Source organism: Sceloporus occidentalis, unplaced genomic scaffold (genome assembly GCF_023333645.1).
Source record: "Sceloporus occidentalis isolate IW3139 unplaced genomic scaffold, rSceOcc1.0.p SCAF_7, whole genome shotgun sequence".
Classification (NCBI taxonomy): domain Eukaryota; kingdom Metazoa; phylum Chordata; class Lepidosauria; order Squamata; family Phrynosomatidae; genus Sceloporus; species Sceloporus occidentalis.
The window spans coordinates 17,778,699-17,794,234 of record NW_028316987.1 but is presented as its reverse complement, the minus strand read 5'-3'; the positions used below and the strand labels follow the sequence as shown (position 1 = coordinate 17,794,234).

The 15,536-nt window shown below is 38.2% G+C and overlaps 1 protein-coding gene across 6 annotated transcripts in view; it reads right to left on the bottom strand.

The window, feature by feature from the left end:
• The window catches only part of TANC2 (tetratricopeptide repeat, ankyrin repeat and coiled-coil containing 2), a 248,381-nt gene that overhangs the window by 42,558 nt on the left and 190,287 nt on the right, over positions 1 to 15,536 (bottom strand). For all 6 annotated transcript variants that reach the window (XM_089532213.1, XM_089532214.1, XM_089532215.1 and 3 more), the window contains 6 exons: positions 13,972 to 14,235; positions 10,760 to 10,885; positions 9,764 to 10,045; positions 8,614 to 8,747; positions 3,273 to 3,504; positions 3,008 to 3,174 (listed from right to left, as the gene is read on the bottom strand). In XM_089532213.1, the coding sequence (XP_089388339.1) occupies positions 3,008 to 3,174; positions 3,273 to 3,504; positions 8,614 to 8,747; positions 9,764 to 10,045; positions 10,760 to 10,885; positions 13,972 to 14,235 (1,205 nt within the window). The remainder of the gene's footprint in view (positions 1 to 3,007; positions 3,175 to 3,272; positions 3,505 to 8,613; positions 8,748 to 9,763; positions 10,046 to 10,759; positions 10,886 to 13,971; positions 14,236 to 15,536) is intronic.

Below are 15,536 nucleotides of genomic sequence, written 5' to 3'. Positions count from 1 at the left end.
CTAAAAAAAACATAACACAAGTGCATAAGAGATGGAGACTGAAGTTCCATTTGCACTGCAGAAATAATCCAGTTTGACTCCACTGGTTTAATGCTATGGAATGCTATGGTGAAACATTTAAACTTCTCTGTCAGAGAGCTCTGGTCCCACTAAAAATCCCAGGATTCCATAGCATTGAGCCATGGCAGCTAAAGTGGCGTCAAATTGGATTATTTCTACTGTGTGGATACGGCCTGCGAAGAAGAAGAAGGGGGAGGGACCCAACAACTCAAACTCAAATATCATTCTCTAGTTACACCAGCAAACATTCTCTTACCTGTCCTTTGTAGTAAAGTTAAATTGAATTTAAAATAAACCTAAAGCCAAATTGCCTTCCAAACCTCAACCAACCTCTTCTTGGGTTCTTATTCTGATGGTACTGAAAGATACATCTGGTAATGGCTCGGAGTAATTAGCTGTGTTTTAGTCCATTTAGCACTGTGTTTTAGCTGGTGATTTTTTTAACTTTGCCAGTTTTCATTTTCTAACTTTCTCTTGCTCCATTTTAGAAGTACTGTACACTGGAAGCCTCTGGGTCCCCCGCCAAAAGGCTGATATACTGTCTACACAGAGAGTAACAAACAGAAGCCATGTTTTGAAAGGGAATCATTTGTTTGTAAGAATTATCAGTGAGGAATAAGATATGAACTGATAATCTCCTTGGAGGGCTGAAGGAATGGAATTAAGTTGTGAGATTAATGGAGAAAGGCATACTCTGAAGGGGAAAGAGGCCTAAATCCAATTGCTAGTCCCAAGTAGAGTAGACTCGCTGAATCAAATACTGAATGTAAAGTCAACACTTGCGAAAATCCTATTGATATCATGTTCATACTCATTTGGAACTGGAAACCGGATATAGGCCAAAAGGCCAAGGTGGTTGTGCTTGCATCTTTTCCTCCAAACTTTTTTTTCCTGTTTTCCCCACAATATGGGTACTATCCCAGAAAGAAGTATATCAAGTGTGTAATTCTTATCTTAAAGAAGCATTTATGTGTTTGTTTGTTTTTTAAAAAACAAGCTTAAGCAGATATCATAGTTACACATCTTATTTCATTTCTCAGTTTAATAAAGACAGTTTTATCCTCCACTGACAGTTTTTTCCACTGTAGAAATTACACTAACATGGTGTAATGGTTTGAGTTTTTGGACTAAGGCACTGGAAGACCAAGGTTCGAATCCCTGATCAGCCATGGAAACACTGGATGACTTTGGGCAAGTAATACTCTGTCAACCTCAGAAGGCAAGGACAAACCCTCTCTGAACAAATTCTGCCAAGAAAACCCTAAAATAGGGTCGGATCACCATAAGTCAGAAATAACCTGAAGTTACACAACAACAACAGCAACAACAGCAACAAGCACTTCAGTGCATCTATCATGTTCTCAATAATGCACTGATTATGTTTGCTTAAAAAAATACAAATCACAAACAATAATCTTTTAATGTGAAAGGTGATATAGTGCTTTTTAGAAAGCCCATCTACATTTTTAGTGAGAGAATACGTGATGCTGTTGAAAACAAAGTCAGTTTTAAAAACAGCTTAATATAGTATTTAAAATAGATGCCAAAATATTATTTAACATAACATAGTCGTCACCATATCAGCAAAATAGTTGTCACCATATCAACAGATAAGATGAAGCACCTTCAAGTATCCACCCATAACAACCGCCAACAGACTATAATTATTGCTTCACAGTTCAGAAGCAGAAGAAAATTCACTACACTCACTAAGAGTGATTTTTTTACACAAAACAAAACACCCTTTTACACTTCACCAAATTTACAAAAAACAAACAAACCCCACTTCTGATGAGGCACAAGGAGAAAAGTTGAACCTGCAAACAGGTTTGTAGTTATTGTTAAACTGTTATCTGGGAAGAAGCCTGTAATAGTCATGATTTTTTTTACAAGTCAAGACTTCTTTGGCAAATGAACCAGTCCCATAAAATGTACCAGATGTAAGTGCAGCTGCAACACATCATTTAAAGATGATTGGTAATCTTTAAATGAGGTAGTCGCCTTAATACTTTAATGTTTTATAGGCATACCTCAATTAACAAAACCTCTGACAAAGAAGCTCTTTTTTTCACAAAATCTTTTAATGCTTTCCTAGTCTCCACTTTTCCTCCTCATCCTTTATCTGGCTGGAAGTCTATAGCAGCATTGGCATGATGGTGAAGAATGACTTGAGAAACAAAGACTTCCAGTGTTTCATTGCAGCTGTGTGTCTAAAGCAAACAACGCAATAAAGCTTGAGCTGGGAAGGAATGGGGCTCTTTTCCAGTTCAATCTACTGTAGCCATATGTGTTTGCATATAAAAGGCAAAATAAACAACAGCTGCCTCTATAATTCCTCTTCACTGAGGATTTGTGAATGGCAGAACACAGAGAACAGGAAAATATATAAGCTTAATATCTGACCATCAAAATCATGATGGCTGATGGGAGAAATCATTGTTGGATGCCTTTTGTAAGTAGTTGGAAACTACTTGAAGGCATACAACAACAACAACAACAACAACAACAACAACAGGGATGTTAAATTATTCATTTTCCCATCCGAGAAAGCAAATAATTTCACTAGTTTTCTCCCTGTTGCCAGACATCTTCAAATCTATGCGTTTTTTCCCTTCATGTGACACTCGGAAGGTGTGGGGTGAAGGCAGCCAAAGATCTGGAGGCTGTAGCCTTCCAGGATCCTTGGTGGCCTTTCCCCAGTGCCTGTCCCACAATTGGGGAAAGGAAATGCTTACATCTATTTTGTTAATTGAGGCAGTCAATAACCATTTGTGTGACCCTAATTTCTCCCCTTTCAACGTATATGACTCTTGGATGTACTGTTTCTAAATTATCTGGCTGCAAGCAGAAAAGCCCACCACAAGAGACAATTAAAGGGACATGTTTACATATGACAAAGGAAACCATTGCCTGTACTAAAGAGTATAAAAACATGTTTTCAACCTACCTGTAGACTTGTTCTAACTGTTACAATCAACTTCAGCCAGGATGGAAATTTCCCTATCATTTTGCTGAGGAATGACACTATTGTATCCCCGTAATCAGGTTTGTGAAATTCAGCTTCGTTTAAGCCATCAATCAATATGATGAAATCTTCATTGGGTATCTTCCGCTCTGAGAGGGGATGTGGGAGAAAAATATGCACAAAAATGTTCTATTTGTGTTCAAAATTATGAAGGAGTGATATGTTGCTACCAAAGAAAACTCGTTACCTTTATGAAGGCTTTCCAGAGGCTCTAGAACTCCTCTCCTAAAAGATGCTAGGGGATCCTGAACACAGGATCTCAAGCTAAGCATGCTCTGTAGATGTGGTTCCCGCAACAGTTGCTCTCTGTAGGCAACAAACTGGGGGGAGCGGCAGAGCAAGGCTGCCACATTGTGTACAAACTCTGGCACAAGGCAGGTATAGGCATTATCAGCCTGGCAGTAGTGATATGCAACAACCTACAAAAGGAGAAACCATGGTCAGTGAATTGGAAACAGCATTTGCTTGCCAGTTTAATTCACAAGAAGGCTCCTATGCTAAATGCCTGAGACATAAGGGTGAGAGGACGTGGGTGAAAAGAGGAGCAAGTATTTTATAACAAATGCTATGACATGAAGAATTAAAGCACAAGTCGTTGCTGACACATGCAGTGAGAGATACTGACTTGCTTTTTGGAAACTGCTTATTGTGTGATAAAGCTCTGGCTGCAAGCACCACTTTGTATTTCCAAATGAATAAAACATGGAAGCCTTAAAAAGAAAAAGGTGTAAACTGTATACCTCAGCAGATGAGTTATCGTCAACAAAGGGCACTCCCATTCAAGAGAATAATGTCTCCCCAGCATCCACTTTAGTAACAAACTCACCTGTTTATCTAACTGTGAATAAAGCAGAATTACCCTGTGCATGGCCAGGTGGGATTTTTTTTATTCATATCTTTGCATTGTCTGGGGGGATTTTAGTCTATATAGTAGCTGGAAGTTTGATACAGATTCCCTATATAGGTACAGATTGGTACATATTCCCTGTATAGGAATGTTTAAATTCACATCTCTGCATTGCCTGAGGGGATTTTAGTCTGTAAAGTAGTTGGAAGGTGGTACAGATTCCCCATGATTAGGAACGAATGAAAATTCTTAGTCAGACTTTGGTGAATATGCTGAGGCATGTGACTACTCTACATCAAGCAACCCTTGACCAGGGATGGAATGAAATTACTCCTGAAATTTGCTCCAGAATAAAACAGAGCTGAAAAAATTGAATCATCTAAAAACAAACAAACCCAAACGTCACTACAGTTTACTAAAGCATACTACTATGAAAATAACAACCCAAATTCATGTTTACTAGCTAGGGCCATGAAGAGAAAAGAAGAAATGAAAATAGTTTCATCTGTTACTACAGAGCAAAGACCGATTAAAACCTTCTCAAAATAAATTATTCATAATGTCAGGAATTCTATTCTAAATTATCTATTTTTGAATCACGTAAGTGAAATAAACTTTAATTAATTTATTCAATCACTGGACTTTAAGAAACTCACTACCCTCCACAATCCTCTTTTGAGTAAGCCTATAATGGAAGATGACATTAAATCTGCAGTCCAATAACTAAAGTCCAGTAAATTCTTAGAACTAGGTTTTCTAGGGATTTTAATAGACTTTTCTGTACTGAATTGGTTCCACATTTAGTTGATTTGTATAATAAAGGTATATATTATGGCACTTCACCAGCTAGTTGATGTATTTCAAGAATTTTCCCTATCCCCACAACAATAGAAGACTGCCCACAAGTGACATACTCTAGGCCAGTGTTCCCCCAACTTTTTCGGCCTACCACCCATTTTCCTCTTGGATGACACCCATAGAACCCACCCACCCCCCAGTCCCATTTCTTGACATTAGGTCTACTGTTCTACTGCAAATCCAAAACAAACAACCTACGTTGTTGATCCCTTTGTACGCCATCGTCCTGGGAGCAGCAACCAAGAAACCAGTCAAGCAGCAACCTAGAAACCTCTCTTCCATGCTGGCCTTGCAGCAAAGTCTGGCACAAGTGAGAAGCTTCTTGTTTGCTGCTTGACTGGATGCTCAGTTGCTGCTCCCATTGCACCCAGTCACTCTGGGTTTGAGTAGCTGGCTGAGTAGCAAATGAGAAGCCTCTTGCCAATGCTGACCTTGCAGAAAAGCCTCGTGTGTATTTAAGACTTCTTGGTCACTGCTTGACTGCTTGGTTTAGTTGATCCATATAATTTTGCTCCCAAGGTGACTAGGTACAAAGAGAGAAGTTTCTCCTTGGTGACAAAGGACTCCAGAGGGGAGCAGCCGCTTTCCACTTTTCTCCCTGCTGAGGAAGGACTCTTTATCCGAGACAGGGGGGAAGGAATCTTTCAAAGAATCCCCTCCTCCTTCTCCAGAATTGTGTCTTCCCCACACAACTTCAAATTGACCCCCTCCACTAACATAACTTCTTCTTCTACCTCTTCTCTCTGCCGATGAAAGAAAGCAGGAGCAGCAACATAGCTCTAACCTGCCAGCCAAGGCCTGGCAAAGTTCACAAAGCTTAAACAGGGTCCCAATTAAGAAAGTTTCCTTTTTGCTGCTGCTTTTCCTCTGCCACCACATGCTCTAACTTGTTGCTCCCATCAGTCAGTTTGTCCCAAAATGGTGCAATGCAAATAAGCTCATGCGGGCAAGTGAAGAGCAGGAGACACCACCACACAAAGCAGTCAACAAGGTTGCGGGGTGGTTTTAAAGAACCCTGAAAAGAGAGGTTTCATGCAACCCTCATCCACACCATAACCTTAAAAGCCACTGGTTCCCTTTGTCTTTCTTTCACAGCAATATTTTGACTGTGGGTGACTTTGCTGCCCTCTTTTCCCTCAGCACCCCCCTGGATCTTTTCGCCACCCCAAGGGGGCGGTACTGCCCACTTTGCGAATCACTGCTCTAGCTGAACAGCCAAGGTGACCAGACATCCTCCTTTTCTAGCTCTTTGAATCAGGATGTAAAAAATTTAACTTCCATTTTTGGTAGCAGGAGTTTTATCACAAAATATACTGAATTTGATTAAACTGGGTTCATATCAGGCTGCAAACTTTCCGTTGCCATTTGAAATGTGGTCAGTGTGATGCACCACTCCACCTTGTCAAATTCATCACTTACATTATTGTCTTTGGATGATCTGAAGGTGTTTGATAGGGTGGAATGGGGCATATTTTTGGAGTACTTACAGAAATGAATTTTGGCGAAAATCTTCTACAAACTTTGAGGAAACTACAGTGAGCGCACGTCATACGCAGGCATGCTATACGCGGGTTTGAGCATATGCTCAAACCTGCGTAGAGCCATGCAGGAGTGTGTGGGGTGCAAGGGGTGTGCCGCCGCACTGCCGCATGCATGAGCCCCATTCAAGTGAATGGGGCTCAAGCATATACAGTATTTGGCTTACGTGGGGGGGAGGTCCAGAACGGATCCTCCGCGTAAGCCAAGGGCACACTGTATATGGACATGCAGAAGCCCTCATACATGTAAACAAGATGGACTCATCCTTTATCTGATTACAGCAGGATATTAAGCAGGGATACTTTCAATCACCATTATTATTTACTCCGGCAGCCAAACAATTGCTGACTCTATACAAAATAGCCAACTATACAAAATAGCCAACTACAATTAATGGACTAACGGAAAATAAGCCTTTAGGGTGACAGTATATTAATATTTCTCAAAAATAATAATATTCCTTCTCAGAACTAAAAGCAACTATGGATGCCTTCAATACTTATGCCTGCCTTAGATGATGTGCATTAATACTCTGCAACAACAGAATTGGCAAAAACTAATCTGCAGCTGCATTCTTCAGGATTCACATATCCGGTGATCATAATTACTAAGAAAATACCTCAGTTTATATCCCAAAATTATGACATGGTTACTAAATGAATGAAAGACAAAGCTTTGTCACTGAAAGTTCTAATGCTGGGCAGAAACTGTTATTGAAAAAATGTTTGCAAACTATGCCTCCTTTTGATTTTCCAAACCGTACCTCTTTGTTGCCCTTTCCAAATTTAAACTCTGGCATTCATAATTAATAATTTTATGTTTAATAACAAAAGGCCTCGGTTGACAAACATCCCATACAGATTGCATCTAATAACAGAGGAGTTGTGGTCCTGGATATTGAAGTTTAATTTATTGCTTTCCAATTAAGCCCGCTAACTCAAATCATGAGGCAAGACACTTCTAATAAATGGGTGAATCTAGAGAGCAAGAATGAAATCTCTGTGGAAATCAATCTAATATTTTCTAAAATTATACATAAATTGATTAAGGGAAATGAAAACCCTTTACAGCAGACCACCCTGACAATTTGGGAAAAGATGGAAACATTCTAGTTCCTGATTCTTCAACCATCAAACCCTTTCTCCTCCTCCTCCCCCTCCTTTTCTTTGCACTCCAGATAGGTTAGTTGAGTTTCAAGACTGGAGCAACGTAGGGCTTTATATGATGCTAGATCTTTTCTGAGAGTGAAAGCCTAAAAAAGGAGATGTCTTTAGATTTAGAACTTATTTCCATTTCATTTACAACAATGGCTTTTACATCTAGACTAGTGTCTGGGGGAGAATCCCTTGTCCCTTTCTGAGAAAATGGATAAAAGATCTGAGCATACATATAAGTAACAGTATGGACTGATTTATAAATGGTTATCATTCTTGTATGTAGAAGGTGGCACAATCTTAGTACAGTGGACTCTTGTTATACTGTACACTGGGGTTTGGTTCCAAGGCCCCTGTGGATAACAAAATCTGTGGATGCTCAAGTCCCATTAAATATAATGACATAGCAATCCCAGGATTCCACAATATGCAAACATATGAGTTAAAGTGGGATCAAAGTACTATAATAATTGTCTAGTGTGGAAGAGAGCCAAAACACCTGAAGGTGTTAGTTGAAAGAATCCCAACGGTCCTCATAACAGAGAGTAACAGAATAGGTAAGTGGAAATATTCTGGGAGCTTCTGTTCACAAGATCTTAGCAGGAACAGAGATTCATCTCAGCTCACCATGGAGAGATTTATTCCATCCCTGTACTCATGTATTTGCACTGAATAATTTAAAATTACATCAAGGTTCAATTTTGTTTTTAAAACAGTTTAGGGATTAGAATTTGCTGTAGTAATATAATTTTAATTATTTTTCTTTCCAGAAAAGCAAACAGTGGTCAATTTAAATTGGTAGTGACTTCATAGAATGATTTCATTGCTTGAAAAAAACAAAAAGGAAATGTTTGCTGGTTTCACCTTGCAAGAAAGCCTTCCTATTTGACAGTAGTAAAGAAATCATCCTGGGACCTAGCTGACATAATATTTCTGTAATCTTATAACAGGGAACATGGATTCCAGTATTCCCAGTTTGAAATATAATTCCTTATTATTTGTACAAACACTTGACGTATACCAACAACTTCTTGAAAGCCTTTGGCTTCCTGCATTCAGATTCATGTTTTGAGAAAAAATATCCAAAATTGATAATGAACATTAAACATTAAAAGAAAACATATATATACCTGGGCAGCAAGCCTCCGCATAGCCTCTTCCTGACGCCTACGCATTTCTGGAGTTCCTGGGCAGCTTCCACTGGTGATGGAGGAGTGAGCAGAAGGCGGTTGGTTGAGGGGAAGCTCTCTGTTTGCATCAACATCTGCAATGCAGAAAGAGGGGAGGACAGATATGGGAACCACCATTGTTAAGTCCCTTCCAAAATATTCCAACAATGTCTTATATGAGGTGCAATGCTTTCAGTAGACATGAATGGTTTTGGGTTTTTTTTAAGATTTTGATCCTGACAGAATACAACAAGGGCTTAACTGGTGTTTTTAAGGATGCAGTGTTCAGTGTAGCTAAGTTCAGGTGAGGGGAGAGAAGATCTTAACATGGTCTCTAGATCCAAAAGCTGCTGGTGGGGGGCGGGGGCTAAAAATAAGAATTATGAAAGTAGCACATGAAATTATACTTTGAAATAGAAAAAAAATTCTTCATGCCCTATTTCATCAGCTCTAATCCTGTTCCAGAGAAAAATATGCAGACTTTTACATGTTCCATAGCACCTTACAAACACAGAGCTTTGACAGATTTCTTAAAAATAAAGAAGATACATAAACCCAGATCTGAAATGATAATGGGTGACGAAACCATATCTAGGCATCAAAAAGAGAGACAAATTCCCTTTATATGATATTAGTATGAGTCAAAAGTAACTGGTGGGAAATTAAAACCACATACATACATAGGGGAGGGGGAAGATGAACATTAAGCAATGCATATAACGAATACACTGCTATGTTTGTATCATCCTGAAACCTCTGATGGACAAATATAACGAAATAGCAGCCCATGTACTTCTGGCTAGAGAATCTAGTTTGCACTTGACTATGAAACTTGAGTTGTATCAGATTATTAAACAATGAGCTCTATAATTCTGGGATGATCACTAAAAATATTTTGCAGATATTTGCACAGTATCCTCATTTAAACTCAAAAAAACATTATTTTTTCTGCACAACAGAATCTAGTCATAAGCAGTAGTTGACTGCCTTGAGTTCCTGTGAGGAATTAATAAAGCAGCATAATGAACAAAGGAACATGCTATTCTCAAGTAATATATAATCTCTATTAAAACACAATAGGTAACTCCAAGTAGTACATCTCCCCACTCACGTTTTGGGGATGCATGGGGGCTGTCCGAGGCAATCTGTCTCATACGTGTGCCATGACAGCTCAGTGCAACCAGTCTGGAGATGATTGCTGTCTTGCCAAAACCAATATTTCCAACAATGACCACTCCTCTGTTCACACTGGCATCAGCACTCTGTAACTGTACATCAATTTCTTGGAACACCCAATCCCGGCCAACAAATACAGATTCTGTGGTGATGCTAGGCACCTCAAAAAGCAGTGGTTTCAAAGAGATATCAGGAGGTCTGTAAGGTGCAAAGCGTACTGGAAAGGAATAAAGAATACATATTTTAGCGATTCCACAATGTTAAGTTTCCAGAGGGGATAATCATATTACTCTGTTGCCGCAAAAACGAGAAAGAGTTTAGTGGCATCTTAAAGACAAAAAACTTTTATTAAGCATATGTTTTCATGGACTGTCTTGCTTTAGTCACAGTGAGAGCTTTCAAATGTATATAGAGAAAGGTACTACATTTTTGCAACTTGCCTTCTACTGATGAAAGGTTCTTTTAATTTTAATTTTTTATTTTTTTCAAAGAAATATTGTTCTGCATACTTGAAAAATACAAGAGTATACATAGGCCCCTACATTTGTCTCTGGGTGGATCCATTTCACTATCCTAGCTGTTGGTAAACAGCCGATCAATCTGACATCAGATGTAAATTTAAATTTAAACTTTAAAAGCATTATTTGGGAATGTTTTGGATAGCTTAAATAAACCATTCCAATAAAAACAGGAAAGCTGGGACTAGCAGAGATAACACTAGATTCCTCCTTATAAACATTTCTTGTGACTATATATTAGGCACCAATGGTAAGGAGATTGCTGCTGCTTACTCTTCGAAGTACAACTTCACTGTGGAAGAACAATTTTTCATATGTAAAAACCTGTGGTTTGTCTGAAGACATTATAGAAAGAATGAGGGGTTATTAGGTGGCAGAGACCCCTCTATACAACATAAGAACATCACTCATACCTCTCAAGTCCTGTTGTGTGCGAGCACCAGCCATGCTCTGCCGAGGCATCCGTAGAGATGTTCGTAGGGGAGCATGCCGCTGCTCATCTAGATAAGCCAGATCTTCTAAGTGGGCTGAGCTAGTGGCTGTCAATGGGGGGGGGGGGGAGATACATCAATCACATTTTACTATGTGAGAGTAAACACACACATAATATTCATTCCATATTTGATTTGTGGTTTACCATTATTTTTCAAGTCATAACCGAATATGTATTTGGGCTGCATACAGACAACCCAGATGGTTATGTGCTTGTCCTACTTCAAGTTACAAGCTTGTCTTACTTCAGTTTATCTTTCTGAACATCTTCCTGAACAAGGTGTTCTAGGCAGCTTAAATGGCTATATGATATGGTCCCTGTACAGCAAGACTTTTTCCAGACTAAACATGCAAGAACAGTGGTGGAAATCAGTTATTTGCAAATGTGTAAACACACAGGTGAGCTGTGTTCACTGAACTGAGCTCATCAAACCTCTTCACTAGTATTTTTATCATTAAGATAAAATTAAGTTTATCTAAAAATTAATTAATTGCTTATTAGCTTAACAGAAAATGTAAATCTGACTACATAACTGCAAGAAAGCTTCCTTAGAGCAACAGAATCATAGAAACATAGTTAGAATAGACCAGAAGGGTCTAAAGGTGAAGAAAACTGTCGAAAACAACACCACAGTTAAAACCAAAATCTAATGAAGTTCCTAGATGCTACTCACATGGCAGATGAAAAGAAACTGAGACAAACAGATGGGGATAGATAGATAGATGGATGGATGGATAGATAGACAGGATTACTGCCAAAAATTCAGGCCTAGCTATGTCAGTAGGTTCTGAATATGTTCTGTGCAAGCACAATGAAACCCATATGTGCGACTCAGAGACCATGAAGAAGAAATGAATTTCATAGACTTGGGTACCACTTCCAAGATATCTCATTATGCATATGCAAATATTTCAAAATCCCCAAAAATCTGAAATCCCAAACACCACTGGTTCCAAGCATTACAGATAAGAGAGATACAACCTGTATACATATTTGTATTAAAAATTGTTTTTGTGTGAATAGTTTTGCTTTACAGGAAATGGGGAGAATATTGAGAGAATACACCAAAAATAGAGAGAAACATTCTTGTTCTCCTAAGGATATTCCATGCCAGAGCCTTCTTTATACCCGACATTATTTGGGGGAATGATCATTGTTATTTATTTATGTAACACAATTAATATGCATGGTGCTTTACTATTAGAAGACAGGTCTTTCATCTATAAGGGGCTACAATTTTCACAGGTGACTCTGCTAAACTGCTTCCCACTGATCAAGCACCTTTTCCCTGTTCTTTGCTCATGCTGTTTCACTCCTCCTAATCTGCACATTTGCTCATCCAGATTTCCTCTTCTTGACTCTCATTCAGTTGAGTGAATTCTAAAGAACTGCTCTTGTACCTTGCTGGTATCAGTACAGTTTGCCACAAAGAAAATTATTTACTGAGCTTCTATTCTTCATTTTATATTTGTGTTGCAAAGGAATATCTAGTCAGCAATAAGATTCTTGTTGCTCACTTAAATTTTTTAAAAATTGAGGCATGTAAAAGCACTCATGCCTTTTGGGGCATAGCAGTCACAAAAGAACTATGTCTCAAAGCTTCTTCAGAGAGAAAACTCTTAGAAACGTTGCTAAAAATAAACAGGAAGAAAATGAGGACAAAGGGTATAAAACAAAGTTACAGGGAAAAGACTGAAGGTGGGCCACATCTATATAAGGCAATCCCTTTTGGCCTAGGATCTCACTGAGGTTGGTAGAGAGCTGCTGGGATAAATGTCTCATTTCACTCATTGTAACTAACTGCAACAACAGGCCATGTCTAGGACTGCCCGTTTTCAGCAAGGTTTCTAAATTATATGCTTCCATGCCCTACCCTAGAATTTAGTTTCTATGTAACACATAATCACAGTAATGCTTTTTTTTTAAATGAGAACTTCAGGAAAAAAAGGAAATTGAGTTTAACTTGGATTTCAGCTAATTAATTACTACATAAGTCTTTGCAATGCAAATTGGTGATCAGATCTCTTCTCACTGTGTAACCTGGAAATGGTATTTCAAAGAGAATTTTAAATTAACTATTGTGTTAATTTAAAATAACATCTGTTTTCTGCCAAAACCTAGACATTAAATTCAGCTAAGAAACCTACAGAGAAGCTCCCCAAATTGAAATGTTAAGGCCCAAGAGACAAAATTGGTGATTACTGGGGAGGAGGGGACTAGCTATGAAGCCTATAAAGTTTGTCTAAGATCTGAAAGCTTCTGAACCCTCTTACAGAATATGCAAATACCTTTATTACAGGTTTGTTATCTTTTTGTTACCTACTCTCATGACGTCTTCAGGTTACAATAAGTAACTTCTTCATGATGCCCCTGTGACTGTTGCAATTACTGTAGTTTGACATGGATCATGTGGGAAGAAATCATTGTTATCTCTTTTACTCCTCTGTACAGAATCTTATTTTGTATTCTATGCTGTAGAAAAACTAGGGGGGGAATGATTCATACAGTTTCATATGCTCAGCAAATTACTAAGTAAACATGAGTTTCCACAATGTCACTAATGTACATTAGTACAGTTATATACAATGAGAGGTTCTTCTGTTGCATGGCTCCTTAATTTAGCACTGACTAATTTTCAATACAAGATAAATTACAGTCAGGATAGATAAAAGTTGTCTTCTGAAACAGTGATAGGGATAGTGGATTAGGATTTACATACTTCAAACTGTTTTTTGAAGAAATCCTATTTTGGATTCTCACTTCCTACCTTGGTTACTATGCGCACATATCATTCTTTATCTTTAGCACATCTGGAAGTTCTTATGATTACGGAAAATAATGAGTGGTAAACTAAACACCCAAGCAGCATTGTGCATATAGTTCTGACACAGTCATCAACAGAGTTTATGTTCTGCATGGTTCTTCAGAAATTTCATGCAAGAACAATTAAAAACTGAGGTTGTGACAAGGGGATTCATGGACCATAAAGAAAGAAAAAGACTTGAGCATTATATGTAAGTTGCTAGTTTAGATAGTAGCTTTATGCATTTGAAACATTTAAATGTAAAATGGCAAGATGTTGTTATGGGTTTAGCACTAACTATAGCTTAACACAAAAAAACTATTTCTTACCTGCTACAGAGTTTGGCCGTGGCATAAGGTAAAGTGGAATGGATTGTACTGACTGGGATAAAACTGTCTCTAGGTTCCTTTCAGGGATCTTATTTAGACTGTACGTAGAGGCTGTCATGTTTTCATCCACTCGATATAAACAAGAGTCTATGCTGGATTTTTGAGACTGCCAAGGTTTCAGGTTTCCTCCAGATCCTAATTCTTTACTGCTTTCCCCTCCATACTTAGCACGATCCATATTTTCAGAATAACTTGTCAGTGTTGCTGTACCAAATAGAAAAAGACAACAATAAAGAAAGCGGTTAATGTATACATGACTTCACAGATGAAGTTTAGATTTGTCAGGATTTAAAACTCCCATCCTCCCTTTCTGTGTGCTGTGGGAAAATTTAGATTTCTGGTGACAGAATGAATAATAATAATAATAATAATAATTATTATTATTATTATTATTATTATTATAGCAGCAAGGCAATAGGTGCAGTGGCTATTTTGTCTCAATACCTCAAAACATTCAGGCACAAATTATGGGGACAGTATCCAGATTAAAATCTGCTGTATCTAGAAAAGGTCTACACTTGTTGCCATATTGCAAAACAAATTATACATTTAAACATTTATGGAATATGGAACACAGCAGTTACTCTGCTATATAAAAGCAGGCTTTGGTACAATGGAACATGTTAAACCACAAATTCATAGTTGTAATCTGAGGAGTACAACAGCAGCCCTTGTATTCAAGGAAACATGAGAGAAACAAAGGCCATACAGATAATAGTGGATTTGGATCATTGTTGCTTTTAACATTATCCCTATTCTGAAAATCCTAAAGTCTACAGTAGATTGTACACACAGAATAATAAAATCATAGAATCATAGAGTTGGAAGAGACCACAAAGGCCATCCAGTCCAACCCCTTGCCATGCAGAAACTCACAATCAAAGCACCCCCCAAAAGATGGCCATCCAGCCTCTGTTTAAAGACCTCCAAGGAAGGAGTCCACCACTTTCCGAGGGAGTGTGTTGTACTGTCAAACAGTTCTTACTGTCAGGAAATTTCTCCTAATGTTTAGGTGGATCTCTTTTTATAACAACAGTTTAACTGCAGCTTACAAGAGACAGCATTCAAAACAACCCTTAACAGCCTGTCTTAACTGGGGGGGAAATACTGAATATAGGAGCTCATCACTAAATTTTTTGTTGTTGTTGCCTTCAAGATGACTCTAACCTATGACAATCCTATCATATTGTTTTCTTGGCAAGATTTATTCAGAGGATGTTTGCCACTGACATCCTCTAAAGCCGACAAAATGCGACTTGCCCAAGGTCACTTAGTTGGTTTCCATGTCTGAGCAGGGATTCCGGTCTTCCAGAATCTAATAGTGAAACCATCATACAACCTCTCTTTCATCATTAATGCATATGTTTTATTCATAAAGGTAATAAGTATCACCCACACATTTTCTTCATTTAGCTACAATCCAAACAGGGCAAAATCACTTGCTATAGATTTATTCTATGTAAGCATTTCACTAGTGATATTTTATGTATTTCCTGGCTTGAAAA